The 26,522-nt window shown below is 50.8% G+C and overlaps 1 protein-coding gene across 1 annotated transcript; it reads right to left on the reverse strand.

Annotated features, from left to right (window-relative positions):
* Positions 1–2,026: 2,026 nt before the first annotated feature.
* On the reverse strand, positions 2,027–11,228 carry COX4I2 (cytochrome c oxidase subunit 4I2). The gene is made up of 5 exons (XM_055266318.2): positions 11,151–11,228; positions 10,008–10,089; positions 9,134–9,298; positions 5,771–5,902; positions 2,027–2,277 (listed from the first exon to the last, which is right to left on the reverse strand). Exons 2-5 carry the CDS (start codon positions 10,087–10,089, stop codon positions 2,141–2,143), a joined length of 516 nt encoding a protein of 171 aa, XP_055122293.2. The 5' UTR covers positions 11,151–11,228; the 3' UTR covers positions 2,027–2,140.
* Between the last annotated feature and the right edge of the window lie 15,294 nt (positions 11,229–26,522).

The raw sequence follows: 26,522 nt of genomic DNA on the forward strand, positions 1-26,522 counted from the left end.
CTTCTTGGCATTTGCTTCTCAAAGAACCCAAATGGACACAGCTTCCCATCACACTTAGAATAAAATCCCCCAGCGCTTTGAGAGGCTGAGGCAGGAGGATCATTTGAGGCCAGGAGTTCGAGACCAGCCTGGGCAACATAGTGGAGCCCTGTCTCTACCAATAAAAAAGGCCGGGCGTGGTGGCTCATGCCTGTAATCCCAGCACTTTGGGAGGCCAAGGCGGGCAGATCATGAGGTCAGGAGTTCAAGACGAGCCTGGCCAGCATGGTGAAACCCTGTCTCTACTAAAAATAGAAAAAATTAGGCCAGGCGCAGTGGCTCACACCTGTAATCCCAGCACTTTGGGAGGCCAAGGCGGGTGGCTCACAAGGTCAGGAGATCAAGACCATCCTGGCTAACACAGTGAAACCCCGTCTCTACTAAAAATACAAGAAATTAGCCGGGCGTGGGGGCAGCCTGCAGTCCCAGCTACTTGGGAGGCTGAGGCAGTAGAATGGTGTGAACCCAGGAGGCGGAGCTTGCAGTGAGCCGAGATCGAGCCACTGTACTCCAACCTGGGCGACACAGCAAGACTCCATCTCAAAAAAAAAACAAAAAAATTAGGCCGGGCAAGGTGGCTCACGCCTGTAATCCCAGCACTTTAGGAGGCCGAAGGAGGTAGATCACCTGAGGTCGGGAGTTCGAGACCAGCCTGACCAACACGGAGAAACTCCGTCTCTACTAAAAATACAAAATTAGCTGGGCATGGTGGCGCATGCTTGTAATCCCAGCTACTCGGGAGGCTGAGGCAGGCAGGAGAATCAGCTGAACCCGGGAGGCGGAGGTTGTGGTGAGCCGAGTTTGCACTCCAGCCTGGGCAACAAGAGTGAAACTCCGTCTCAAAAAAAAAAAAAAAAAAAATTAGCTGGGCATGGTGGTGCATACCTGTACCACTACTTGGGAAGTTGAGGTGGGAGGATCACTTGAACTCGAGAATTCGAGGATGCAGTGAGCCATGATCATGCCACTGCACTCCAGCCTGGGTGACAGAGTGAGACCCTACCGAAAAAAAAAAGAAATGAAATACTACCTTTTCCTAGAGGCCTTTACCTACCACCCCCCAATCCCCTTTATCCTGTCTCCTCGTGCTGCTTTGTTTTGTTTCTTATGGCACTTATTACCATGTAACCTACAAGTTATTGCACTTATTTATTCATTTTTCTATTTCCCCGCATAGAGGAATGTCTCCTCCATGAGGCCAAGGTCTTTGCCTGTTTGTTCACTGCTGCATCCCCAGGGCCTGGATTAGAACCTGGCACACAGTAGGTGCTCAATAAGTTTTTTTTTTTTTTTTTTTTGGAGATGGAATCTCGCTCTGTTGCCCAGGCTGCAGTGCAATGGTATGATCTCGGCTCATTGCAACCTCTGCCTCCTGAGTTCAAGCGATTCTCCTGCTTCAGGCTCCTGAGCAGCTGGGGCTACAGGCATGCATCACTACACCCAGCTAATTTTTGTATTTTTTTTTTTTTTTTTGAGACGGAGTCTCGCTCTGTCACCCAGGCTGGAGTGCAGTGGCACGATCTCGGCTCACTGCAAGCTCTGCCTCCCAGGACCATGGCATTCTCCTGCCTCGGCCTCCCAAGTAGCTGGGACTACAGGCGCCCGCCACCACGCCCGGCTAATTTTTTGTACTTTTAGTAGAGATGGGGTTTTCACCATGTTGGCCAGGCTGGTCTTGAACTCCTGACCTCAAGTGATTCACCCTCCTTGGCCTCCCAAAGTGCTGGGATTACAGGAGTAAGCCACCGCACCCGGCCAAGTATTTGTTAATTAGCTGAATAAAAGAGTGTCCTCACCTTTGATTAAGCCACTTGCTCCACCCGGAATGCCTTCCCGTCTTCTTGCCTTTCCTAATCCCACCTAAGCCTTGGCTCTAGCCCCCACTCCTCCAGGAAGCCCTCAATGACTAGATGAGTTCTGAGCCCTTCTTGCCCCTCACCTGTTAAAATGCCTAATTTTAGGTGCCAAGTAAAGTCTGAAGTGGAGGTGAGAGGCAGAAGAGAACAAATTAGCTTTATTGGGGTTAAGGGCAGGGGAGGGGAGGGGCCGCTAGAGGCTCCCAGCCAGGGTGGAGCCGCAGGGAGACAGCTGGGGATGCAAGTCACTTCTTCCACTGCTTCTTCTCATAGTCCCAGCGGGAGGCCAGGCCCTGCACAGGATTGACCTTCATGTCCAGCATGCGCTGCAGCTGCTGGGCTTTCCACTCGTCCGTCAAGGTGATCGGCTTTGGAGGAAATACTGCAGGGAGTGCATGGGGTGGATCAGGATCCTGCCAGTCTACCTCTACCAGCCTTCCTCTACCAGCCAGGGTCTCCAGCCATCCTGTAGCCTCCCAGCTACTTGCAAGGCTGACGGTACAAGATACTCCAGGGTTGAAGTATCTTGCACTGAGGAGCTCCCTCCACCCTGTCTAGCCCCTCACCCCAGACTTTCTTCTAAAGCATCGCCCCAGGCACCTCTGGGTTCTGATCCCAGCTTTGCCTTAGACTCCAAGGAGTGTGGGAGCTGGGCCAAGGTCCTTCACAACTCAGTCGCCTCATCTACCTCTGTGGTCTGTGGTAATAAGAGCACTGATTTGAAGACTGCCTGAATCCAAATCCCAGCTCCACCACTCCCTTGCCCTGTGACCTTCAACAAGTCACTTCACCCCACTGAGCCTCAGTTTCCTTACCTGTCAAAAGCAGGTCCTATCCACTAGGATTGTGGGGACTATTTCCAAAGCCGTTGGCACAATGTTAGACAAATATTAAGCACCTGATACATGTTACCTACTATAATTATATAATTACTGAGTTTGTTCCCACTTGCTGGGCAGGGTCCAGGATGAAATAATTCCTTTGACTTTCTAAGAGGGTTGAGAGTAGGAAGTAGGTAAGAGTGTTCACTTAAAAAATATGGGGACAGGCCACCGGGCGCGGTGGCTCAAGCCTGTAATCCCAGCACTTTGGGAGGACGAGGCGGACGGATCACTTGAGGTCAGGAGTTTGAGACTAGCCTGGCCAACATGGTGAAACCCTGTCTCCACTAAAAATACAAAAAATTAGCTGGGTGTGGTAGTGTACCCCTGTAATCCCAGCTGCTCAGGAGGCTGAAGCAGGAGAATCAGTCTAGTCTGGGAGGCACAGGTTGCACTGAGCCAAGATCATGCCACCACACTCCAGCCTGGGTGACAGAGCAAGACTCTTTCTATAAAAAAAAAAAAAAAAAATGGGGAGAGCCGGGTGCAGTGGCACATGCCTATGGTCTCCCACCTCAGGAGGCCAAGGTGGGAGGATTACTTAAACCGAGGAATTCCAGTCCAGCCTGGGCAACATAGAAAAACCCCTGTCTCTTTTTTTAAAAAAGAAAAAAGGGGCCGGGCGCGGCTATATTATAGGCCGTGGCTCATGCCTATAATCCCAGCACTTTGAGAGGCCAAGGCGGGCGGATCACGAGGTCAGGAGATCGAGACCATCCTGGCTAACATAGTGAAACTCCATCTCTACTAAAAATACAAAACATAAGCCGGGCGTGGTGGCAGGCACCTGTAGTCCCAGCTACTTGGGAGGCTGAGGCAGGAGAACGGCGTGAACCCGGGAGGTGGAGCTTGCAGTGAGCCGAGATCGCACCACTGCACTCCAACCTGGGTGACAGAGCGAGACTCTGTCTCAAAAAAATAAAAAATTAAAAAAAAAAAAAAAGAAAAAATCTGGTGGGGGAGGCAATACTTAACCTAAAAGCTGAAAGCACTCATGGAGGCATTTTAGGTGCCTTGATATGTGGATCGGGACAGTAAAGGCCTGGAGGCCCAAGCTCCCAACACCACCCACACCTTACTTCCTGGTCTGCCTGGCCCTGAGGCTGACTCAGCCTGCCTGACCTCCATCCCTGGTACTTTCTATCCCAGGAGCGGAGCAGGAGGGGAACAACCTTTATGAGCATCTACTGTGTGCCAAGCACTAGGCTAGACTAGCCCTTCCAGGATGCGTGGGAGGTACTCAGCCTTCCACTGGTCTACCAGAGGGATGGGCAGTTAAAATAAAAATTGTTGGGCCGTCGTGGTGGTTCACGCCTGTAATCCCAGAACTTTGGGAGGCCGAGGTGGGTGAATCACAAGGTAAGGAGTTCAAGACCAGCCAGGCCAATATGGTGAAACCCCATCTCTACTAAAAATACAAAAATTAGCTGGGCGTGGTGGCACGCACCTGTAGTCCCAGCTGCTCGGGAGGCTAAGGCAGAAGAATTGCTTGAACCCGGGAGATGGAGGTTGCAGTGAGCTGAGATCACGCCACTGCATTCTAGTCTGGGTGACAGAGCGAGACTCCATCTCAAATAAATAAATAAATAAATAATTTAATAATTGGGGTCAGGCCGGGCATGGTGGCTCATGCCTATAATCCCAGCACTTTGGGAGGCCAAGGCAGGTGGATCACAAGGTCAGGAGTTCGAGACCAGCCTGGCCAACATGGTGAAACCCCATCTCTACTAAAAATATAAAAATTAGTTGGGCGTGATGGCGGATGCCTGTAATCCCAGCTACTCGGTAGGCTGAGGCAGGTAGGCTGAGGCAGGAGAATCGCTTGAAACCAGAAGGCGGAGGTTGCAGTGAGCCGAGATCGTGCCAGTGCACTTCGGCCTTGGCGAAAGAACGAAACTCCGTCTCAAAAAAAAAAAAAATTGTTGGGGTCTACCCCCAGAGTGTCTGACCAGTGGGGCTGAGAATGTGCATTTCTAGCAAGTTCCTAGGTGGTCCTATTGGTACACAGAGAACACTTTGAGAACCACTCTTCAGAGGTAATGAAAGTTCAGCTGTTCATGTGACTACCCAGCTAAAGACTACATCTCCCAGCTTCCCTTGTCACGTGATCATTTCTCAGCCTACAGCATGTGAGGAGAAGTGGTCTGAGCAACTTCTAGGCCTCAAAGAGGAACATATCTTCCCTTTCCCTTTTTTCCTTGGCTGAAATGTAGGCTTGATGGCAGCAGCTGGAGCAGCCATCTTGCATGTCAAGGATGCAGAGCAACAAGACAGAAGGAGCCTGCGTTGTGGAGTCCCCACATTTGTCTGGATTGCTTCTCTGCCCTTGTGAGAAAGGAATAAACCATTATCTAATTTAAGCTCTTATAAGTTGGGGACTCTTTGTTACAGCAGCTGAAGCAATATACTGAAAAATAGGCCAGGTGTGGTGGCTCATGCTTGTAATCCTAGCACTTTGGGAGTTCAAAGCAGGCAGATCACTTGAGACCAGGAGTTTGAGACCAGCCTGGCCAACATGGCGAAACCCTGTCTCTACTAAAAATACAAAAATTAGCCGGGCGTGGTGGCACACTCCTATAGTCCCAGCTATTCAGGAGGTTGAGGCAGAGGAATCACCTGAATTGGGGAGGCAGAAGTTCAGTGTATATATATACACTGAAAAACACACAGCTCACACACAATAATCAGTTACAACACCATTCATGACTATGAGCCAAACACTGGCCTACAGCCCTCTCTCATTAAAATCCTCTTAAGTACCCTGAGATGGAACATTACTATTCCCATTTTACAGATGAGGAAACTGAGGCCCAGAGAGGTAAAGTTCCTACATTCAAACCTAGACAGCCATGCTCTGTCCTTCACCCTACACCTCTTCAGAAATTTTCAACTCTTCAGATGAGTGCCAGCATGGTTCCTTTAAGAAACTGTCTGGTGGCCGTGACCACAAGGGCATGGCCCAGGACTGCAGCCAGATGAGGTGTTGCCACTCACCGTAGACCCGCTGCCACCAAATCACCAGAGCTGCAAATCCAATGAAGAAGAAGACACAACCCATCACTGTCTTCCACTCATTGGAGCGACGGTTCATCTCCGCAAAGGTCTCATTGAACTGGAGCCGGTACACTGGAGGAAGTTGGGTGTGGGGAAGGGGCCTCAGGTGCGTCCACTCTAAGTGATCCCCGGCTTCCCCCTCCCTGCAGCAGATGCTGTTCATTCAGCAAATTCTTACTGAGCAGGTACTATATGCACAGCATGACCAGGAACAGGTGACAGCAGTGAATGAGCCAGATGAAAATCCCTGCCCTTGTGGAGTTTAGAGGGGGAGACAATGGCAAATGCATCAGGCAAACAGTTGGATGGCCAGGGAAGGTGTCTCAGAGGAGGTGACATTGGAGCTGAGGCTTGAAAAATCAATGGGAGAAAGTTGGTGAAAACTGGAAGGAAGTGCAAAGACCCTGAAGCAGGAAGTGGGTAGGGAAAGTGTGAAGTGAGGACCACTGCAGCTGGAGTGAAATGAGCAAAAGAGAGAGAATTTAGCAAATGAGAGGCAGAGCCGGTTCACACAGGACCTTGTTAGAACCCATGGAGAAGAGTTTGGATTTCATTCTAACAGAATTAGGGAGGGGGCCAGGCTTGGTGGCTCACACCTGTAATCCCAGAATTTTGGGAGACCAAGACGGGTGGATTGCTTGAGTCCCAGAGTTCGAGACCATCCTAGGCAATATAGCGAGACCCTGTCTCTACAAAAAATTTAAAAATTAGCCAGGTAAGGCCGGGTACAGTGGCTCACGCCTGTAATCCCAGCACTTTGGGAGGCCGAGGCGGGCGGATCACGAGGTCAGGAGATCGAGACCATCCTGGCTAACACAGTGAAACCCCGTCTCTACTAAAAATACAAAAATTAGCCAGGCGTGGTGGCGGGCACCTGTAGTCCCAGCTACTTGGGAGGCTAAGGCAGGAGAATGGCGTGAACCTGGGAGGCAGAGGTTGCAGTGAACCGAGATCACGCCACTGCACTCCAGCCTGGGCGACAGAGCGAGACTCTGTCTCAAAAAAAAAAAAAAAAAAAAAAATTACCCTATGTGTGTAATCCTTTCTCAGTACATTAAATAAATATGAAAATAAATATCTAAAGGAAAATCAAAGCTGGCAGCAGAATTCCTTGGGAAAAGGGAACTGTCTTAGGTTTTGGGAAGATACCTGGGTGAGAGGTTCAGGCTGAGACAATGAAATCAACCAGTGGAGGCCACTCAGCATGGCTGTAGTAGAGCCATGCATAAACACAGGCCATGCACTCCAGTGCTGCCACACCTGCCCGCCCTGGAAGAAGTCTGACAAGACTCAAGGCTTTTGGCCTGGCATGATGGCTCATGCCTGTAATCCCAGTGCTTTGGGAGGCCGAGGCAGGAGAATTGCTTGAGCCCGGGAGTTCAAGACCAGCCTGAGCAAACATAGTGAGACTGCTCTGTCTCTACAGAAATATAAATAAAAAAATAGCCGGGCATGGTAGTTCACACCTGTAATCCCAGCACTTTGGGAGGCTAAGGCGGGTGGATCATGAGATCAGGAGTTTGAGACCAGTCTGGCCAACATGGTGAAGCCCTGTCTCTACAAAAAAAATACAAAAAAAATAGCCAGGTGTGGTGGCGCCCACCTGTAGTCCCAGCTACTCAGGCAGCCAAAGTGGGAGGATCACTTGAGCCCGGGAGGCAGAGGTTTCAGTGAGCCGAGATGGGGCCACTGCACTCCAGCCTGGGTGACAGAGACCCTGTCTCAAAAAAAAAAGGAAAAAAAAAATTTGTTTGAGCTGTGAGGCTACGCTGCAGCTAAGGGTGAAACCCCTGGTGCCTGTCTATGTGGTTTCAAATCTTGCCTCCACCACTCTCTAGCTGCGTGACCATTGCAAGTGACTGCACGCCACTGAGCCTCAGTCTCTCAAATGTGAGCTAACGAGAGCACCTAACGCCACAGCGGTGCCTGCTACATGTAAGCGTGCAGGACATATTAGGATGGTGCTCATTATCATCTTGCTTGGGGAATGTCCATCATTTCTTTCTCTCTCTCTCTTTTTTTTTTTTCAGACAGGGTCTCACTTTGTTACCCAGGCTGGAGTGCAATGCAGTGGCACAATCACAGCTCACTCTAGCCTCAGCTCCCCTGGGCTCAAGCGATCCTCCTGCCTCAGCCTCCTGAATAGCTGGGACCACAGGCATGTGCCACCATGCTCAGATAAAGAGTGTCAATTTCTCTCTTTTTTAAATTTTATTATTATTATACTTTAAGTTTTAGGGTACATGTGCACAACGTGCAGGTTTGTTACATATGTATACATGTGCCATGTTGGTGTGCTGCACCCATTAACTCGTCATTTAGCATTAGGTATATCTCCTAATGCTATCCCTCCCCCCTCCCCCAAGAGTGTCAATTTCTGAAATGGATGAAGAGAAAACCAAGATATATGTGTGTGTGTGTGTGTGTGTGTGTGTGTGTGTGTGTGAGAGAGAGAGAGAGAAAGAGGAAAGGTGCTGAGAGAGGGCTGGAAATGCAAGCTCACAGGCAGGAACGGAGCCTGGCTGGCTCACAGCTGCATTCCCAGTGCATGATATTGTAGTAGGTGCTAAATAAGATGTTGACTGAATGAATGAACGTGAGAAGCATGAACCTTCCCCCACTAGGAATCCCTTGAAATCTTGGAGGTCAGGCTGAGTATTCCCATTCATGGAATGAGAATAAGGTGCTCCAAATATCAAAGGGTCAGCTCAGGGATGCTCTGGTGGACATGACAAGGGACCACACATCGCTCCAGCCTCCCAGGGTCAGAGGGCTCCTCCCCAACCACCTCACGTGCCTCTCTCTGTCCCATCTCGCCTACATCACTCAATTCCAGGGCCCTCCACAGTTTCCTGCTCTGACACCCTTCCCCATGCAGTTCCCACTCCCTGGCAGTGCCCTCCTCTTCACCCTTAAAGGCCAGCTGGAATGTGCCCTCCTCTGGGGGGTCCACCAAGATTTCATCTCACAGTCCTTGAGCACACCTCACCCTAGCCATATATTCTGTATTACAATTATTGGAGTCTGTATTGGTTTTCCCCAGGGGACTGGGAGCACCATGGGGGCAGGAACTAACTATCCAGGTGATTCACCTCATGTCCCCAGCATTGCCTAGCATCAGGCTATGCACAAATAGGTGAGTGAATAAAGAAACAAACAAAGGCATGAACTTCACCCCTCAGGTGTTTGGAGGTTTCTGGCTGTCTTGGGGGCCTCTCTCTGCCCTCTGATCCCTGACAGGCCCTTCTTTCCAAAGTCAGCCCCCAACCCACTCTCTCCAGCCAGCCCCACCCTGACACTTACGGGCCACCTTTTCGGCGTGGGTCAGCTGGGTCCAGCTTCCCTTCTCCTTCTTCTTCAGGGCCTGCTGCTCAGCGTTGAGTTCTGTGCAGAAGGGCTCTTCTGGCATGGGGTAGTAGCGCTGGGCATAGCAGTTGGTGTAGGGGGACATCTTCCCCCCACCACGGGCTGCAGACACAACGGAGGGAGCTGAGTCCAGGCTGCCCCTGGGACACCCTATCTCTAACTATATTAATAGAGAAGGAGGCTGGGCTTGGTAGCTCACACCTGTAATCCTAGCATTTTGGGAGGCTGAGGCGGGTGGATCACGAGGTCAGGAGTTCGAGACCAGCCTGGCCAAGATGGTGAAACCTCGCCTCTACTAAAAATACAAAAATTAGCCAGGGGCAGTGGTGGGCACCTATAATCCCAGCTACTTGGGAGGCTGAAATAGCTTGGGGTACTAGTAAGGGCTCAATAAATGTTATCTTTGTTATTCTCCATGGGTCAGCAAGGCCCTTCTGCTGTCTGGCTTAAGTCTCTCCTGCTTTAGGTCTCTTTCTTCTTACTAGCATTGAAACTAGGGTCTGGAAAGGAGGAATCAGGGTCCAAGGTTCTGTCAGCATCCTCCACCTCAGAACAAAAGGCCTAGGGGCCTGAGGCTTGGGGGCTGGCTCCTAAGGAAGCTTGGAATGGAGATGGCCACTGTCTGCTCACCCCGCGCATTCCATTTCCTAGAGAAACTTGGCCTTGGACCAAGCAGTGGGATCATGGGAACATGGGAAGTGTGGTAGGAACAGGCCCAGGGTGGCATGGAAGGGCAAAGGGGGCAGCCTGCAGAGGGGACCCCTGCCCCTATCTCTGGAGTTAGGCTGGGAGGAAGGAGTCCACGTCTCACTGGTGCCTTCTGAGCTGTGCATCCCTCGTCTTCCACGTCCACCTTTCCTCAGCACCAAGCTCCAGGCAGCTCTGGGGAGCATCTGGGGGCGTGAAGGTATAGATGAGTTCTGCCTCCACATCACCCTCTTCCCCCAAACCTCAGGGCCAGGTGGAGAAACCCTTTTCCACTGGTATGGTAGTGGTAGGGGTGTCCCAGGGTTTCAAGGTCACCCTCATGCCCTTGACCCTTCTAATTTTGTCTGATATCCCAGCAGGGGGCCAGTGGGAGTCCTAGACCTTTGGAGCCCCTTCTTGGGACCTCAATTCACCATCTGAGAAGTGGGAGGAGGCCTAAGTCTTGGGCCAGGGTCTGAAGAGTTTGAGGCTGAGGGCTTGGGTTCTGGTGCCAGCCCCAGCTCAGTCTGGCCAGATTGGAGAACCCTGCTCACTTGTTTGCTCCCCAGAGGAAGCTGGGTGGGGTCCAGGTGGAGAGGGAGCAGGCCTTGAGGCTCTCTTCCCTGCAGGGGCCAGAGGCCCCTGCACCGGCAGAACAGACAGACGGTCTGGCCCCCACCCCTTCCCCCCTAATTGGCTGCCTACGTGCACACAGGCCTGCTCTGCTGGATCTGGTTGGGGGTGGGGGACTGGGCTTAGCTGGTCTGGCTGAGCCCAGTCCCCCACCCCCAGGGAAGACTCAGGGTTTGGCATCCATGGGGGTGGGGAGGGGCTTTAGAGGATGGGGACTTAACTGGGTCAGAGGGAGGGAGACACACATCTGCGGAAAAGAAGGGAGTCCCACATCTAGGGAGAGAGAGGGGCACCCAACAAATAGAGTGAGGGAGGGGGCACACTACAGGTGATAAATGGGAGGGGCGGCCCGCGCTTCTGGAATAGAGGGGCTCCGGCCAGTGATTATGATTAGTGGGTGGGCGAGCTCCACATATCAAGAGAGGGAGGGTGTAATCTATATTTGGGGAAAGAGATGGCACACATATGCAGACGGAGGACTCCCCAGGAGTCCTCAACTCTAACCTACGAGAAGCCCCCCAACCCTCTAAGACAGGGACCACTGGGGCGTGACCCAGCGGCGAAGGCAGGAGACCGAGCCGCGCCCCTGACCCGCGCGGGCTTGGGTAGTGGGGTCCTTCCCCAACTCACTCACCTCGCGGGCTCGGCAGCGGGAGCGCGACCTGGGTCTGCCCAGTGAGCAACTGAGAACCCGCTGCGGAGGGACCTCAGCGCGGGCGCCCGCCCCCGGCCCGCCCCACAGCCTTTCTCGGGGCCGCCCCCGCGTGGGAACGTCCTGCTTCGGCCGGGCGTGGGAGCGCACAGCCTGCGTCCCTGGGGGCACCCCGGCCCACAGCTTGAGGGGAGGGACTGCAGAGCGACTCCTGCATCAGTGTCCCTACCGGGGTCCTGCCTCTGGAGACCCTCTGCAGACGGTAGTCCCAAGAGCAGGGTCTCCCTGCCTCCTCCACACGTCCCCTCCTTCCTGTTTCTCCCACCTGGAATATTCTCTTCAGGCCTTTGCAGACGCGAACCTTCCAGCCAGGCCCAATGCCTCCTACTCCAGAAGCATCTTTTAGGCCAGCAGCGGCTCACGCCTGTAATCCCAGTGCTTTGGGAGGCCAGGGTGGGAGGATCACCTGAGGTCAGCAGTTTGAGACCAGCCTGCCCAGCATGGCGAAACACCTTCTCTATTAAAAATAGAAAAATTGGGCGGGCACGGTGGCTCATACCTGTAATCTCAGCGCTTTGGGAGGCCAAGGCAGGCAGATCACGAGGTCAGGAGTTCGAGACAGCCTGGCCAACATGGTGAAACCCCGTCTCTACTAAGAATACAAAAATTAGCTGCGCGTGGTGGCACGCACCTGTAATCCCATCTACTCAGGAGGCTGAGGCAAGAGAATCGCTTGAACCCAGGAGGCGGAGGTTGCAGTGAGCCGAGATCCCACCATTGCACTCCAGCCTGGGCAACGAGAGCGAAACTCCATCTCAAAACAACAACAAAAACAACAACAAAAGAAGAGAGGTCATCTTGGCCAGAGTGCCATGGTTAAAGGGGAGGCTGGATGGAGGGAGAGGTGGGCTGGACCACCGAGAAGGACCTGTAGGCGGTAGTGAGGAGCTTGGATTTTATTTAAAGAAGGTGATTAAGCTGGCATGGTGGCACACCCCTGTAGTCCCAGCTGCTCAGGAGGCTGGGGCAGGAGGTGGAGGTTGCAGTGAGCTGAGATTGCACCACTGCACTCCAACCTGGGCAACAGAATGAGACCCTGTCTCAATCAATCAATCAATAAAATAAAATAAAATAAAATGAAGGTGGGAGGCAACCAAAGTTAAGAAGAGGAGTGATGTGTTCAAATGAAGCAGAGCACAAGTTCAGTAAATGTGTCCCGGGACTGTTAGTATATGGATGGTGGATGAATGGGTGAGGGCTGGGGGTCCCCTCGGTGGCCTGGACACCAGAGCTTTCCAGGTCTCCCGGCTCTAGGTCCATGAGGTATGCCCAGCCCCCATGCCTTCCATCAGGGTTCCTATACCCTAGTGAGTCCACAGGGGCCTGCTCCAGACAGTTTCTAAAGGCTGGCCAGGCACGGTGGCTCACGCTTGTAATCTCAGCACTTTGGGAGGCGAAGGCGGGCAGATCACTGGAGGTCAGAAGTTCGAGACTAGCCTGGCCAACATGAAGAAAACCCGTCTCTACTAAAAATACAAAAATTAGCCAAGTGTCTTGGCACATGCCTGTAGTCCCAGCTACTAGGGAGGCTGAGGCGGAGGTTGCAGCGACCCAAGACCGCACCACTGCACCCCAGCCTGGGCGACACAGCGAGACTCTGTCTCAATAAATAAATAAATAAATAAAGGGAGGGGGCTTAGGCAGATGAGCCTAGAAGGCGAGGGGCTCAAGGGAAGGTGTTAGAGGGACCGTAGAGTGCACATCACCTCCATTCTGGATGCTGCCAGAGACAAAGCTTTGAGAAGGCAGCTTGGGAGTCTTCCCGAGTTCCAAGAGTCCAGCACCCAGAACTGACCATGTTGGGCCCAGCGCCCTCTGCTGGTCACTCTGGGAGCTGCTCCTCCCCTTCCCCAACCAAGGTAATTCCAAACGTGAGAGACCCCCAAAAGGATCACCTTGGCCAGGCGCCGTGGTTCACACCTGTACTCCCAGCACTTTGGGAGACTCAGGCGGGTGGATCATCTGAGGTCAGGAGCTCGAGACCAGCCTGGCCAACATGGCGAAACCCCATCTCTAGTAAAAAGACAAAAATTAGCTGGGCGTGGTGGGGGGCACCTGTAATCCCAGCTACTTGGGAGGCAGAGGCAGGAGAATCGCTTGAACCCGCGAGGCGGAGGTTGCAGTGAGCCGAGGTCGCACCACTGCACTGCAGCCTGGGCCACAGAGTGAGACTCCCTTTCCAAAAAAAAAAAAAAAAAAAAAGGACCACCCCTTACCTCGATTGCTGAGCAGGATGTTCTGCAGAGTAGTCCTATGGACAGGGGACAGGGGAAGACGCTCCTTCTTTAAGAACCTGGAGGAGAGCATGCCTTGTCTTTTTTTTTTTTTTTTTTTTTAAGCTTTGTAGAGACAGGGTCTTGTTATGTTGCCCAGGCTAGTCTTGAACTCCTGAGCTCAAGGGATCCTCCTGCCTTGGTCTCCCAAAGAGCTGGGATTATAGGCATGAGCCACTGTGCCAGGCAGAAGGTCATGAGTCTTGCCAGACCTTTTTTAGGACGGCTGGGAGGGTGGTGGCTGCACTGGAATGAGTGGCCTGTGTCTATGCATGGCTCTACTACAGCCACTGTGGCCAAGCGGCACCATTTCTGGGCCTCAGTTTCCCCCATCTCCTCAGTTTCACAGGGTCTCCCAAGGGAAGGCATTTGGGAAAGGCGACCCTCTGTTCTTCCCTGCCGTCTTCTGCCCCCGCCTCTGTGGGAACATCAGGCTCCAGAAGTTGAGTGATGCTGTGATGAGGAACATCTGTGGGGAAAGCCCATCCCCAGGCTGAGGGCCATGGGGTAGAGGCAGGCCCTGAGTAGCTCACGGTGAATATAGCCTGCAGGACGATTGCGGAGCATCCTTTCGAGGTCCTGAACCTGGGAAGAGACGGACTGTCCCTTAAAGCAGGCCACTTGGGGTCCCAGAGCCAAGGAATAAGAGTCTTCTCCTGGAACTGTGGTGGGTCCAAGGGTGGAAGGGACTCCGGACAGGGCATTCAGGCCACTCATCGTGACAGGCCCGACATGCCGAGAGCTCTGGGGTAGGCCGAGACCTGCCAACAGGAGGGATGGCAGCTCACGCTCACTTGGTCGGCTCCAGGGAGCCCCCAGATTCTGCCCAGATGCAAAGACCTGAGCCATGGCCTCAGAATCCCCCCACCAGCAAGTCCCCCACCCAGGCTCTAGGTTTCACACAGGACCCACCTCCGGCCTGCCAGCCCAGAGGGGATACTGTGGAAGAGCTAGGCCTCACGCAGGACCCTAAGGTGAAAATAGGAAGAGGTGCTGGACAAAGCGTCACAGACCTGGACCCCCAGCCCTTCAGGAGGCCTGGGAGCCCCTTGAACCCAGGGAGGAGGTCTAGTACAGGAGGAGCGGGGAGAGGCAAGAGTGGGCAGAGCTAACCGCAAGGAGCGGGGCCAGGTGACAGAAAGGAAACTGGGCACCGAGGGGGCAGGGCCAGCAAGCCGACAGGCGTGGTCAGTGAGGGCCCTGGCCAGGAGCGGAGAGCAAGGCCCACCCAGCTCACCTGTGGAAGCAGAGGCTCTGTGGAGCTGTGGGAATCACCGAACACCGAGGGTGTCTCGGCAGCAGCTCAGGCTCAGAGGACGTCGCGGGAAGACCCGCAGCTCTGGTGGCCCGTCCAGCAAGTGCTTCTAAAACCGTGGACAGACACGCCAGGCCAGAACCGACACTGAGGGCTGGGCATGGTGGCTCGCCCCTGTAATCCCAGCACTTTGGGAAGCTGAGGCGGGAGGATTGCTTGAGATCAGTAGTTCAAGACCAGCCTGGGCAAAATGGTGAGAGCTTGTCTCTACAAAAAAAAAAAAAATCAAAAAATTAGCAGGTTGTGGTGGCACACACCTGCAGTCCCAACTAAGGAGGCTGAGGTGGGAGGAGTGCTTGAGCCCAGGAGGTTGAGGCTGCAGTGAGCTGTGATTACACCACTACATTCCAGCCTGGGTGACAGAGCAAGATCCTGTCTCAAAAAAACAAACTGACGTTGAGCTGGGACTGCCATAGGGGTGGATGGCCACTAATGGCGGGTTTCCTGGCCTGCCACAGAACCCATAGCATGATCAGGGTAGATGAATGCCCTTGGCTAGATTTCACTGGGACAGGACCGGACAGGTGGCCTAGAGATGGAAACTTCCTGGGGCAGGTCAGATCTCTTCATACCATTCCCGTCTCCTCCCTACCAGGGCAGACACACTAGAGGAGGGGAGCTGAGGGAGGGGTCCAACCTGGCAAAGGGGATGAGGTGGTGAGATCTGGGAGTGCAGGTGTCACATCAGCCCTAGGGGTAGGCACTAGTGCCTTCACATCCTGGAGGCCAGGGCCTCTGTCTTCTCTGAAACACAATTGGCTCCTGCACATGCATGGGTATTTGGCCCCCAGATGTGGGGACAGCCTATGCGGGGACAGCCTCATGGCATCCATGAGCCTTTCTTGGCACTGCTGGCTTCCCAATAAACTCCTTAGCCTGACGTTCAAGGTCCCCACTATCAAACCTTCCAAACACAGCTTCTTCATCAGCCTCTCCTGATCTCCCACCACGCCCCAGCCAAACTGGGCTTCAGTTCCTAGAACACACCCACCTTGCCCATGGCAGGGCCTTTGTAATTGCTCTTCCCTCTGCTGAAATGCTCTTCTCTCAAGGGCAAGTCTTATTCCCACTCACCTGTTTCCATCTGAGAAAGCTCTACTGGAGCAACACACCTGGCCTCTCACCCACAGACCAAAGCTATGCTTTACAAACTAGTTTATCAGGAATTGTGGCAAATTGTATTTTCAAAGAAGATAGCCTCATCAATATCTCCAATTCGACATGCTCACTATACAATTATGACCTTGGCACTCCTGCCCTCAAGTGTGGGATCTACGTCCCCGTTCCTTCAGCCTGGATGTACCTTTCTTTTTTTTTTTTTTTTTTTTTTGAGATGGAGTCTCGCTGTTGCCCAGGTTGGAGTGCAGTGGCGCGACCTCGGTTCACTGAAGGCTCCACCCTCCGGGGTTCAAGCCATTCTCCTTCCTCAGCCTCCCTAGTAGCTGGGACTACAGGCGCCCGCCACCTCGCCCGGCTAATTTTTTGTATTTTTAGTAGAGACGGGGTTTCACCGTCTTAGCCAGGATGGTCTCGATCTCCTGACCTCGTAATCCGCCCGCCTCGGCCTCCTAAAGTGCTGGGATTACAGGCGTGAGCCACCGCGCCCGACCCCAGCCTGGATGTACCTTTCTGACAGCATTAAACAGCAGAATATGGTGAAAGTTGCTATGTGACTTCTAGATCATAAAAATGCCATGTGGTCTTTGGCCGGGCGCGGTGGCTCAAACCTGTAATCCCAGCACTTTGGGAGGCCGAGGCGGGCGGATCACGAGGTCAGGAGATCGAGACCATCCTGGCTAACACGGTGAAACCCCGTCTCTACTAAAAATACAAAAAATTAGCCGGGCGTGGTGGCGGGCGCCTGTAGTCCCAGCTACTCAGGAGGCTGAGGCAGGAGAATGGCGTGAACCCGGGAGGCAGAACTTGCAGTGAGCCGAGATTGTGCCACTGCACTCCAGCCTGGGAGACAGAGCAAGACTCCGTCTCAAAAAAAAAAAAAAAAAAAAAAAAAATGCCATGTGGGCCTGGGCAGGGTGGCTCACGCCTGTAATCCCAGCACTTTGGGAGGCTGTGGGTGGATCATGAGGTCAGGAGTTCAAGACCAGCCTGGGCAAAATGGTGAAACCCCATCTCTACTAAAAATACAAAAAAATAGGCTCGACGCCCTGGCTCATGCCTGTAATCCCAGCACTTTGGGAGGCCGAGGCAGGTGGATCACCTGAGATCAGGATTTCGAGACCAGCCTGACCAACATGATGAAACCCTGTCTCTGCTAAAAACATAAAAATTAGCCGAGCAGGCCGGGCGCGGTGGCTCACGCTTGTAATCCCAGCACTTTGGGAGGCCGAGGCGGGTGGATCACGAGGTCAGGAGATCGAGACCACGGTGAAACCCCGTCTCTACTAAAAAAAAAAAAAAATACAAAAAATTAGCCGGGCGTGGTGGCGGGCGCCTGTAGTCCCAGCTACTCGGAGAGGCTGAGGCAGGAGAATGGCGTGAACCCGGGAGGCGGAGCTTGCAGTGAGCCGAGATCGCGCCACTGCACTCCAGTCTGGGTGCCCGGGTGACACAGCGAGACTCTGTCTCAAAAAAAAAAAAAAAAAAAAAAAAATTAGCCGAGCGTGGGGTGGGTACCTGTAACCCCAACTACTCAGGAACCTGAGGCAGGAGAATCGTTTGAACCCGGGAGGTGGAGGTTGCAGTGAGCCGAGATCGCACCGCTGCACTCCAGCCTGGGTGACAAGCGAGACTCTGTCTCAAAAAAAAAAAAAAAATTAGCCAGGCACGGTGGCAGGTGCCTGTAATCCCAGATACTTGGGAGGCTGAGGCAGAGAATTGCTTGAACCTGGGAGGCAGAGGTTGCAGTGAGCTGAGATTGTGCCACTGCACTCCAGCCTGGGCAACAGAACACAACTCCATCTCAAAAAACAGAAGAAAAAAAAGAGCCACGTGGTCTGTTGGGACACTCTCCCTGGGAACCCAGCCATCATGCTATAAGGGAGCCAAGCCAGCCCAGGTGGAGAGACCATATGGAGAAGTCATGTGTAGATGTGCTGGCTCAACGCCCTGCTGAGGTGCCAGCCTACAGCCAGCATCCACTTCCAGACAGTGTACAACTCCAGATGATTCCAGCCCCAGCCATCAAGGCCCTCATAGCCATTGAGTCTTTCCAGCTGAGGCCCCAGACTTCATGGGGCAGAGATAAGTCATCCCTGCTGTGCCCTCTCTGACCTGGCCCACAGAAACCAGGAGCATCAGTTATTTTGCACACTAAACACCAGGTGGTTTGTCATGCAGGAACAGTGAATGGAACAGTAAGGAAGTGTTATTTTGATTTCGATATACCTGATTCCTCATCTGCTCTCTGTTGTGTCAGAACTTGGGCAAAGAGGTTGTTATGTATTGACACCCAAACCCCAACCATTGTCCTTCAAATTGCAGCTCAAATGTCATGTCAGAGAGATCTTCCCTAAGACCCCTATGCAGTTTAGATTTTTTTTCTTTATTCTTTTTCTTTTTTTTTTTTTTTTTTTTTTTTTTGAGACGGAGTCTCGCTCTGTCGCCCAGGCTGGAGTGCAGTGGCGCAATCTCGGCTCACTGCAAGCTCCGCCTCCCGGGTTCACGCCATTCTCCTGCCTCAGCCTCTCCGAGTAGCTGGGACTACAGGCGCCCGCCACCACGCCCGGCTAATTTTTTGTATTTTTAGTAGAGACGGGGTTTCACTGTGGTCTCGATCTCCTGACCTCGTGATCCGCCCGCCTCGGCCTCCCAAAGTGCTGGGATTACAAGCGTGAGCCACCGCGCCCGGCCTTCTTTTTCTTTTTTTTTTAAACAGGGTCTCATATGGTCACCCAGACTGGAGTGGTAAGGTGCGATCTTGACTCACTGCAGCCTCAACCTCCTGAGTTCAAGCAATCCTCCTGCCTCAGGCCCTCCAAGTAGCTGGGACTACAGGCGTGTGCCACCATCCCCGGCTAATATTTTTTGTATTTCTTGTAGAGATGAAGTTTCGCCATGTTGCCCAGGCTGGTCTTGAACTCCTGAGCTCAAGCTACCTGCCTGCCTCAGCCTCCCAAAGTGCTAGGCCTCCAGGCATGAGTCACTGCACCTGGCTAGATTTATTTTCCTCCTAGTATTTTTCATTATCCAAAATTATGCACAGGCTTGCCTGGCCTGCATCTTCTGCACACCAAGCCTGTTCACTCAGTCCCTCCACCTCTACACTGGGATGAAGTAGGATCTGGCTGTTACACTGATATTATTTAATTTTTATTGGTGCAATTGTTTTGTTTTGGTTTTTTGAGACAGAGTTTCACTCTTTTGCCCAGGCTGGAGTAAAGTGGTGTGATCTCGGTTCACTGCAACCTCTGCCTCCTGGGTTCAAGTGATTCTCCTCCCTCAGCCTCCCAAGTATTTGGGATTACAGGCACATGCCACCACATCTGCCTAATTTTTTTTTTTTTTTTTGTATTTTTAGTAGAGACAGTGTTTCTCCATGTTGGCCAGGCTAGTCTTGAACTTCTGACCTCAGGTGATCCCCCCGCCTTAGCCTTCAAAAGTACTAGGATTACAGGCATGAGCCACCGCACTCGGCCTATTGGTGCAATTGCAAATCATACTTTTGAAAAATTTCAAGCCAAGCGTGGTGGTGTGTGCCTGTAACTACTCAGGAGGCTGAGGTGGGAGGATTGCTTGAACCCAGGAGTTTGAGCCCAGCCTGGATAATATAGCAAGACCCTGTCTCTAAAAAATAAAATAAAAAATCAACTTCCAATTGTTCATTGATATTATATACAAATGCGGCTGGACACAGTGGGTCATGCCTGTAATTCCAGCACTTTGGGAGGCCGAGGTAGGCAGTTCACTTGAGGTCAGGAGTTCGAGACCAGCTTGGCCAACATGGCAAAACCCCATCTCTACTAAAGATACAAAAATTAACTGGGCGTGGTGGTGCCTGACTATAATCCCAGCTACTTGGGAGGCTGAGACTTGAGACTCACCTGAACCTGGGAGGCAGAGGTTGCAGTGAGCCAAGATGGTGCCACTGCACTTTAGCCTGGACGACAAAGCGAGACTCCATCTCAAAAAGAAAAAAAGAAATGCAATTGATTTTTGTATATTGACCTTATATTTTACAACCCTACTAAATTCATTTATTAGTTGTATTAGTTTGCTAGGACTGCTGTAAGAAAGTACTAGAGACTGGCTGACAGAAATGTATTATCTCACAATTCTGGAGGCTGGAAGTACAAAATCAAGGAGTTGGTAGGATTGGTTCCTTATATATGTGTATATATATATATATATATATTATACTTGAAGTTCTAGGGTACGTGTGCACAACGTGCAGGTTTGTTACATATGTATACATGTGCCATGTGGGTATGCTGCACCCATTAACTCGCCATTTACATTAGGTATGTCTCCTAATGCTATCCCTCCCCCCTCCCCCCACGCCACAACAGGCCCTGGTGTGTGATGTTCCCCTTCTCGTGTCCAAGTGTTCTCATTGTTCAATTCCCACCCATGAGTGAGAACATGCGGTGCTTGGTTTTTTGTCCTTGTGATAGTTTGCGCAGAATGATGGTTTCCAGCTTCATCCATGTCCCTACAAAGGACATGAACTCATCATTCTTTATGGCTGCATAGTATTCCATGGTGTATATGTGCCACATTTTCTTAATCCAGTCTATCATTGTTGGACATTTGGGTTAGCTCCAAGTCTTTGCTATTGTGAGTAGTGCCATAATAAACATACGTGTGCATGTGTCTTTATAGCAGCATGATTTATATTCCTTTGGGTATATACCCAGTAATGGGATGGCTGGGTCAAATGGTATTTCTAGTTCTAGATCCCTGGATTGGTTCCTTTTAAGGGCTGTGAGGGAGGATGTGTTCCTGGTCTCTCTCCTTGGACTATGGATGGCTGTCCTCTCTTGTCTCTTTATGTCATCTTTCCTCTATGTCTACTTCTGTGTCCAGATTTCCCCTTTTTTGAAGGAGACCACTCATACTCATATCGATCTTTTCAAAGAACAAGCTTTTGTTTCATTTATTTTCTCTCTATTGTTTTTCTATATCCAATAGCATTGACTTCTGGTGTTTACTATGTTTTCTGTCTACTTGCTTTGGGTTTAATTTGCTCTTATTTTTCTAGTTTCTGAAAGTGGAAGTTTGTATGATTGATTTGAGACTCTTCTATTCTCATATACCCATTTAATACTAGAAAATTTGAGGCTGGGCGCGGTGGCTCACGCCTGTAATCCCAGCACTTTGCGGGGCCGAGAAGGGCGGATCACAAGATCAGGAGTTCGAGGCCAGTCTGGCCAACATAGTGAAACCCCATCTCTACTAAAAATACAAGAAATTAGCCGGGTACAGGCCGGGCACGGTGGCTCACGCCTATAATCCCACCACTTTGGGAGGCCAAGGCGGGTGGATCACGAGGTCAGGAGATCAAGACCATCCTGGCTAACACAGTGAAACCCCGTCTCTACTAAAAAATATGAAAAAAAATTAGCCGGGCACGGTAATGTGCGCCTATAGTCCCAGCTACTCGGGAGGCTGAGGAAGGAGAATGGCGTGAACGTGGGAGGTGGAGCTTGCAGTGAGCAGAGATCGCGCCACTGCACTCCAGCCTGGGAGACAGATCAAGACTCCATCTCAAAAAAATATAATAAAATAAAATAAAAGGAATTAGCCGAGTGTGGTGGCAGACGCCTGTAATCCCAGCTACTCGGGAGGCTGAGGCAGGAAAATAGTGTGAACCTGGGAGGTGGAGGTTGCAGTGAGCGGAGATTGCGCCATTGCACTCCAGCCCGGGCGACAGTGCGAGACTTGGTCTCAAAAAAAAAAAAAAAAAACTAGAAAGTTCTCTCTGCTCTATTTTAGCTCTATTTTATGAAGTTTAATATGTTGTAATTTTATTTCATTAAGTCAGTTTAAAGTATTTTCTGTCCAGGCACAGTGGCTCACGCCTGTAATCCTGGCACTTTGGGAGGCCAAGACAGGCAGATCACCTGAGGTCTGGAGTTCGAGACCAGCCTGGCCAACATGGTAAAACCCCGTCTCTACTAAAAATACAAAAATTAGCTGGGTGTGGTGGCAGGCGCCTGTAATCCCAGCTACTCAGGAGGCTGAGGCAGGAGAATCTCTTGAAACCAGGGGCAGAGATTGCAGTGAGCCAAGATCACACCACTTCATTCCACCCTGGGTGAAAGAGCGAGACTACGTCACACAAGCACACAGACAAAACTACATATGTATATATTTTCTAATTTCTCTTGAGACTTCTTCTCTGGCCGATGATTTATTTAGAAGTGTGTTGCTTCATTTCCAAATATTTAGAGGTTTTTCCAGAGAGTTTTCAGTTCTTTTTTTTTTTTTTTAAATTTGAGATAGGGTCTCCCTCTATCACCCAGGCTGGAGTGAAGTGGTGCTATCATGGCTCACTGCAACCTCCACCTCCCTGGTTCAAGTGATTCTTGAGCCTCAGCCTCCCCAGTAGCTGGGGTTACAGGCATCCTGCACCATGCCCAGCTAACTTTTGCATTTTAGTAAAGACAAAACATTATTTTCAAGTGCACTTGGAACATTCACCAAGATAGACCATATTCTGGGCCTTTATATTTAACAAATGTTTAAAAATTTAGATGATATATTGTCTGATCATAATGGAATTACACTAGAAATCAAGAAATCAGCCGCGCGTGGTGGCTCATGCCTGTAATCCCAGCACTTTGGGAGGACAAGGCAGGTGGATCACCTGAGATCAGAAATTCGAGACCAGCCTGGCCAACATGGTGAAACCCTGTCTCTAATAAAAATACAAATATTATCCAGGCACGGTGTCTGGCGCCTGTAATCCCAGCTACTCGGGAGGCTGAGGCAGGAGCATCGCTTGAACCCGGGAGGCAGAGGTTGCAGTGAGCTGAGATCTCGCCACTGCTCTCCAGCCTGGGTAATGGAGCGAGACTCCATCACAAAAAAAAAAAAAAAAAGTTTAAAAATACAAAAATTAGCCAGGTGTGGTGGCACAGGCAGGAGAATCGCTTGAACCTGGGAGGTGGAGGTTGCAGTGAACCAAGATCGTGCCACTGCACTCCAGCCTGGGCAACAGAGGGAGACCTGGTCTCAAAAACAAACAAACAAACAAAAAACAATTTGATTAAGCTGGTTGATAGTGTTGTTCAGCTCTTTTATGTCCTTGCTGATTTTTCTTTCTTTCTTTTTTTTTTTCGAGATGGAGTTTCGCTCTTTTTGCCCAAGCTAGAGTGCAATGGCACAATCTCGGCTCACTGCAACCTCTACCTCCCGGCTTCAAGCCATTCTCCTACCTCAGCCTCCTCAGTAGCTGGGATCTGGGATTACAGGCATGCACCACCATGCCCGGCTAATTTTTTGTATTTTTAGTAGAGACAACGTCTCACCAGGTTGGCCAGCCTGGTCTCAAACTCCTGACTTCAGGTGATGTGCCCACCGCAGCCTTCCAAAGTGCCCAGTCCTTGATGATTTCCTGTTTTATCATTCACTGAAAGAGGAGAGTTGATATCCACAAGTATAATGGTGACTTTATTTCCCTTTTTAGGTCATTTTTGCATTATATATTTAGGAACTTTATAAGGGCATACACATTCAGAATTGTCATGTCTTCTTGATGAATTAACCCTTTAATCATCATATAATGTCCTTTTTTCTCTGATAATTTTTTTCTTGCTCTTAATCTACTTGTTATTAATATAATCATTTCAACTTTTAAAAAATTTTTATTTATTAAAAAAATATTTTGGCCTGGCGTGGTGGCTCACGCCTATAATCCCAGCACTTTAGGAGGCCGAGGCGTGCAGATCACGAGGTCAGGAGATCGAGACCATCCTGGCTAACATAGTGAAACCCTGTCTCTACTAAAAATACAAAAAAATTAGCCAGGCGTGCTGGCGGGTGCCTGTAGTCCCAGCTACTCGGGAGGCTGAGGCAGGAGAATGGCGTGAACCCGGGAGCGGAGCTTGCAGTGAGCCAAGATTGCACCACTGCACTCCAGTCTGGGAGACAGAGCAAGACTCTGTCTCAAAAAAAAAAAAAAAAAAATTTGTAGAGACAGAGTCTCCTATATTACCCAGGTTGGTCTTGAACTCCTGGGTTCAAAGGATCCTCCCACCTCAGCCTCACAGAGTGCAGGGATCACAGGCATAAACCACCACACCCGGCCTTGTATCTCAATTCTAATGGTTGTGTGTGTGTGTGTGTGTGTGTGTGTTGGCATCTATTGATTGTTTTTTTCTTTGAGATTTGGTGAGATTTTCCTTGTTGAGTAACTTTGTGTTGTATCCTGGACATTTAAAATATTGTCTTGTGGCCGGGCGAGGTGGCTCATGTCTGTAATCCCAGCACTTCAGAAGGTTGAGGGCGGATCACCTGGGGTTGGGAGTTTGAGACCAGCCTGACCAACGTGGAGAAACCCCGTCTCTACTAAAAATACAAAATTAGCCGGGTGTGGTGGTGCATGCCTGTAATTCCAGCTACTCAGGAGGCTGAGGCAGGAGAATCGCTCGAACCTGGGAGGCGGAGGTTGCGGTGAGCCGAGATTGCGCCATTGCACTCCAGACTGGGCAACAACAGCAAAACGCCATCTCAAAAGAGAATAATAAAAATAAATAAATAAATAAAATAAAATACTGTCTTATGGCCAGGTGTGGTGGCTCATGCCTGTAATCACAGCAATTTGGGAGGCCAAGGCGGGTGGATCACCTGAGGTCAGGAGTCGAGACCAGCCTGGCCAGCCTGGTGAAACCCCATCTCTACTAAAAACACAAAAAATTAGCCGGGCGTGGTGGTGGGAGCCTGTAATCTCAGCTACTCCAGAGGCTGAGGCAGGAGAATGGCTTCAACCTGGGAGGCGGAGGTTGCAATGAGTCGAGATCGTGCCATTGCACTCTAACCTGGGCAACAAGAGTGAAACTCTGTCTCAAAAAAAGTAATACATAATAAATAAATAAAATAAAATATTGTCTTGTGAGACTCTGGGTCCTGTTAAAAGCCTGTGAAGGGCCTGGCACAGTGGCTTGCACCCATCATCTCAGCACCTTGGGAGGCTGAAGTGGGAGGATCGCTTGAGCCCAGGAGTTTGAGATCAGCCTGGGCAACATGATGAAACCTTGTCTCTATGAAAAATACAAAAAAAAAAAGTCCGGGCGTGGTGGCTCACGCCTGTAATCCCAGCACTTTAGGAGGCCGAGGCGGGCGGCTCACGAGGTCAGGAGATCGAGACCATCCTGGCTAACATGGTGAAACCCCGTCTCTACTAAAAATACGAAAAAATTAGCTGGCATGGTGGCGGGCACCTGTAGCCCCAGCTATTTGGGAGGCTGAGGCAGGAGAATGGCATGAACCCGGGAGGCGGAGCTTGCAACGAGCCGAGATCATGCCACTGCACTCCAGCCTGGGCGACAGAGTGAGACTGCGTCTCAAAAAAAGAAAAATACAAAAAAACTTAGCCAGGCATGGTGGCATGCACTTGTAGTCCCAGCTACTTGGGAGGCTGAGGTGGGAGGATTGCTTGAACCAGGCAGGAAGAGGCTGCAGTGAGCTGTGACTGCACCACTGCACTCCAGCTTAGGTGACAGAGTCAGACCCTGTCTTAATAATAATATTCATAATAATTTAAACAACAACAACAAAATACTCAAAATTCTCCTCACACTGTCTGGCTAACAGAGGCGCGTTTTCCTGGTTCTCTGGCCAGAATATTAAACTTTTCTTTTGAAGGTTTTTGCTGCTGGTGTCAAACACAGTTTCCTGATTCAGAGTCCTTTGGGTCAAGGCCAGAAAATACAGAAAGAAAATTCACCAGGAAACTTTCCACTGCCATGCTGGCTGTTCTTCAAATGTTGACTTCCTATGCCAATCTATTTTCTATTGTTTACTTTTCAGAGGTCCTCCTTAAGTAGTTGCTTTCTGTATTTGTCCAGAGTTTGTTTTTTCTTTTTCTTTTTTTTTTTTCTTTTTTCTTTTTGAGATGGAGTCTTGCTCTGCAGCTCAGGCTGGAGTGCAGTGGCGCGAACTTGGCTCACTGCAACCTCTGCCTCCTGGGTTCAAGTGATTCTTCTGCTTCAGCCTCTCAAGTAGCTGGGATTACAGGTGCCCGCCACCAGGCTCAGCTAATTTTTGTATTTTTAGTAGAGACAGGGTCTCGCCATGTTGGCCAGGCTGGTCTCGAACTCCTGACCTCTAGTGATCCACCTGCCTTGGCCTCCCAAAGTGCTGGGATTACAGGCTTGAGCCACTGTGCCCAGCCTGTCTAGAGTTTTTTGTTGTAATCAGTGGGAGAGAGGGCTATGGTAGACTTATTCCACTTTAGCCTTCATTCTCTCTCTCTCTCTCTTTTTTTTGGGGGGCGGGGAACAGGGTCTCAGCTGGAGTGCAGTGGTGTGCAATCATGGTTCACTGTAGCCTCAACCTCCTGGGCTCAAACGATCCTCCCACTTTAGCCTCCCAAGTACCTGAGAGTACAGGCTCATGTCAGCATGCTCGGCTAATTTTCTTACTTTTTTTTGAGACAAGACCTCACTATGTTGCCCAGGCTGGTCTTGAACTCCTGGGATCAAGCAATCCTCATGCTTTGGCCTCGAAAAGTGCTAGGATTACAGGCATGAGCCACCACACCCAGCCTTTCTCTTTTATTTTAATGTCTTTTTTCCTTTTGAGATA

Source organism: Symphalangus syndactylus, chromosome 24 (assembly GCF_028878055.3).
Source record: "Symphalangus syndactylus isolate Jambi chromosome 24, NHGRI_mSymSyn1-v2.1_pri, whole genome shotgun sequence".
Lineage (NCBI taxonomy): Eukaryota > Metazoa > Chordata > Mammalia > Primates > Hylobatidae > Symphalangus > Symphalangus syndactylus.

Excerpts from the sequence above, each read along its gene's own strand:
- COX4I2 (XM_055266318.2), bottom strand. The coding sequence starts at position 10,089 with ATGCTCCCCAGAGCTGCCTGGAGCTTGGTGCTGAGGAAAGGTGGACGT. Across the intron at positions 9,299-10,007 it reads GCACAGCTCAGAAGGCACCA|CCCGTGGTGGGGGGAAGATG; the intron begins GTGAGACGTGGA and ends TTGTGTCTGCAG. Across the intron at positions 2,278-5,770 it reads TTGGTGGCAGCGGGTCTACG|TATTTCCTCCAAAGCCGATC; the intron begins GTGAGTGGCAAC and ends CACTCCCTGCAG.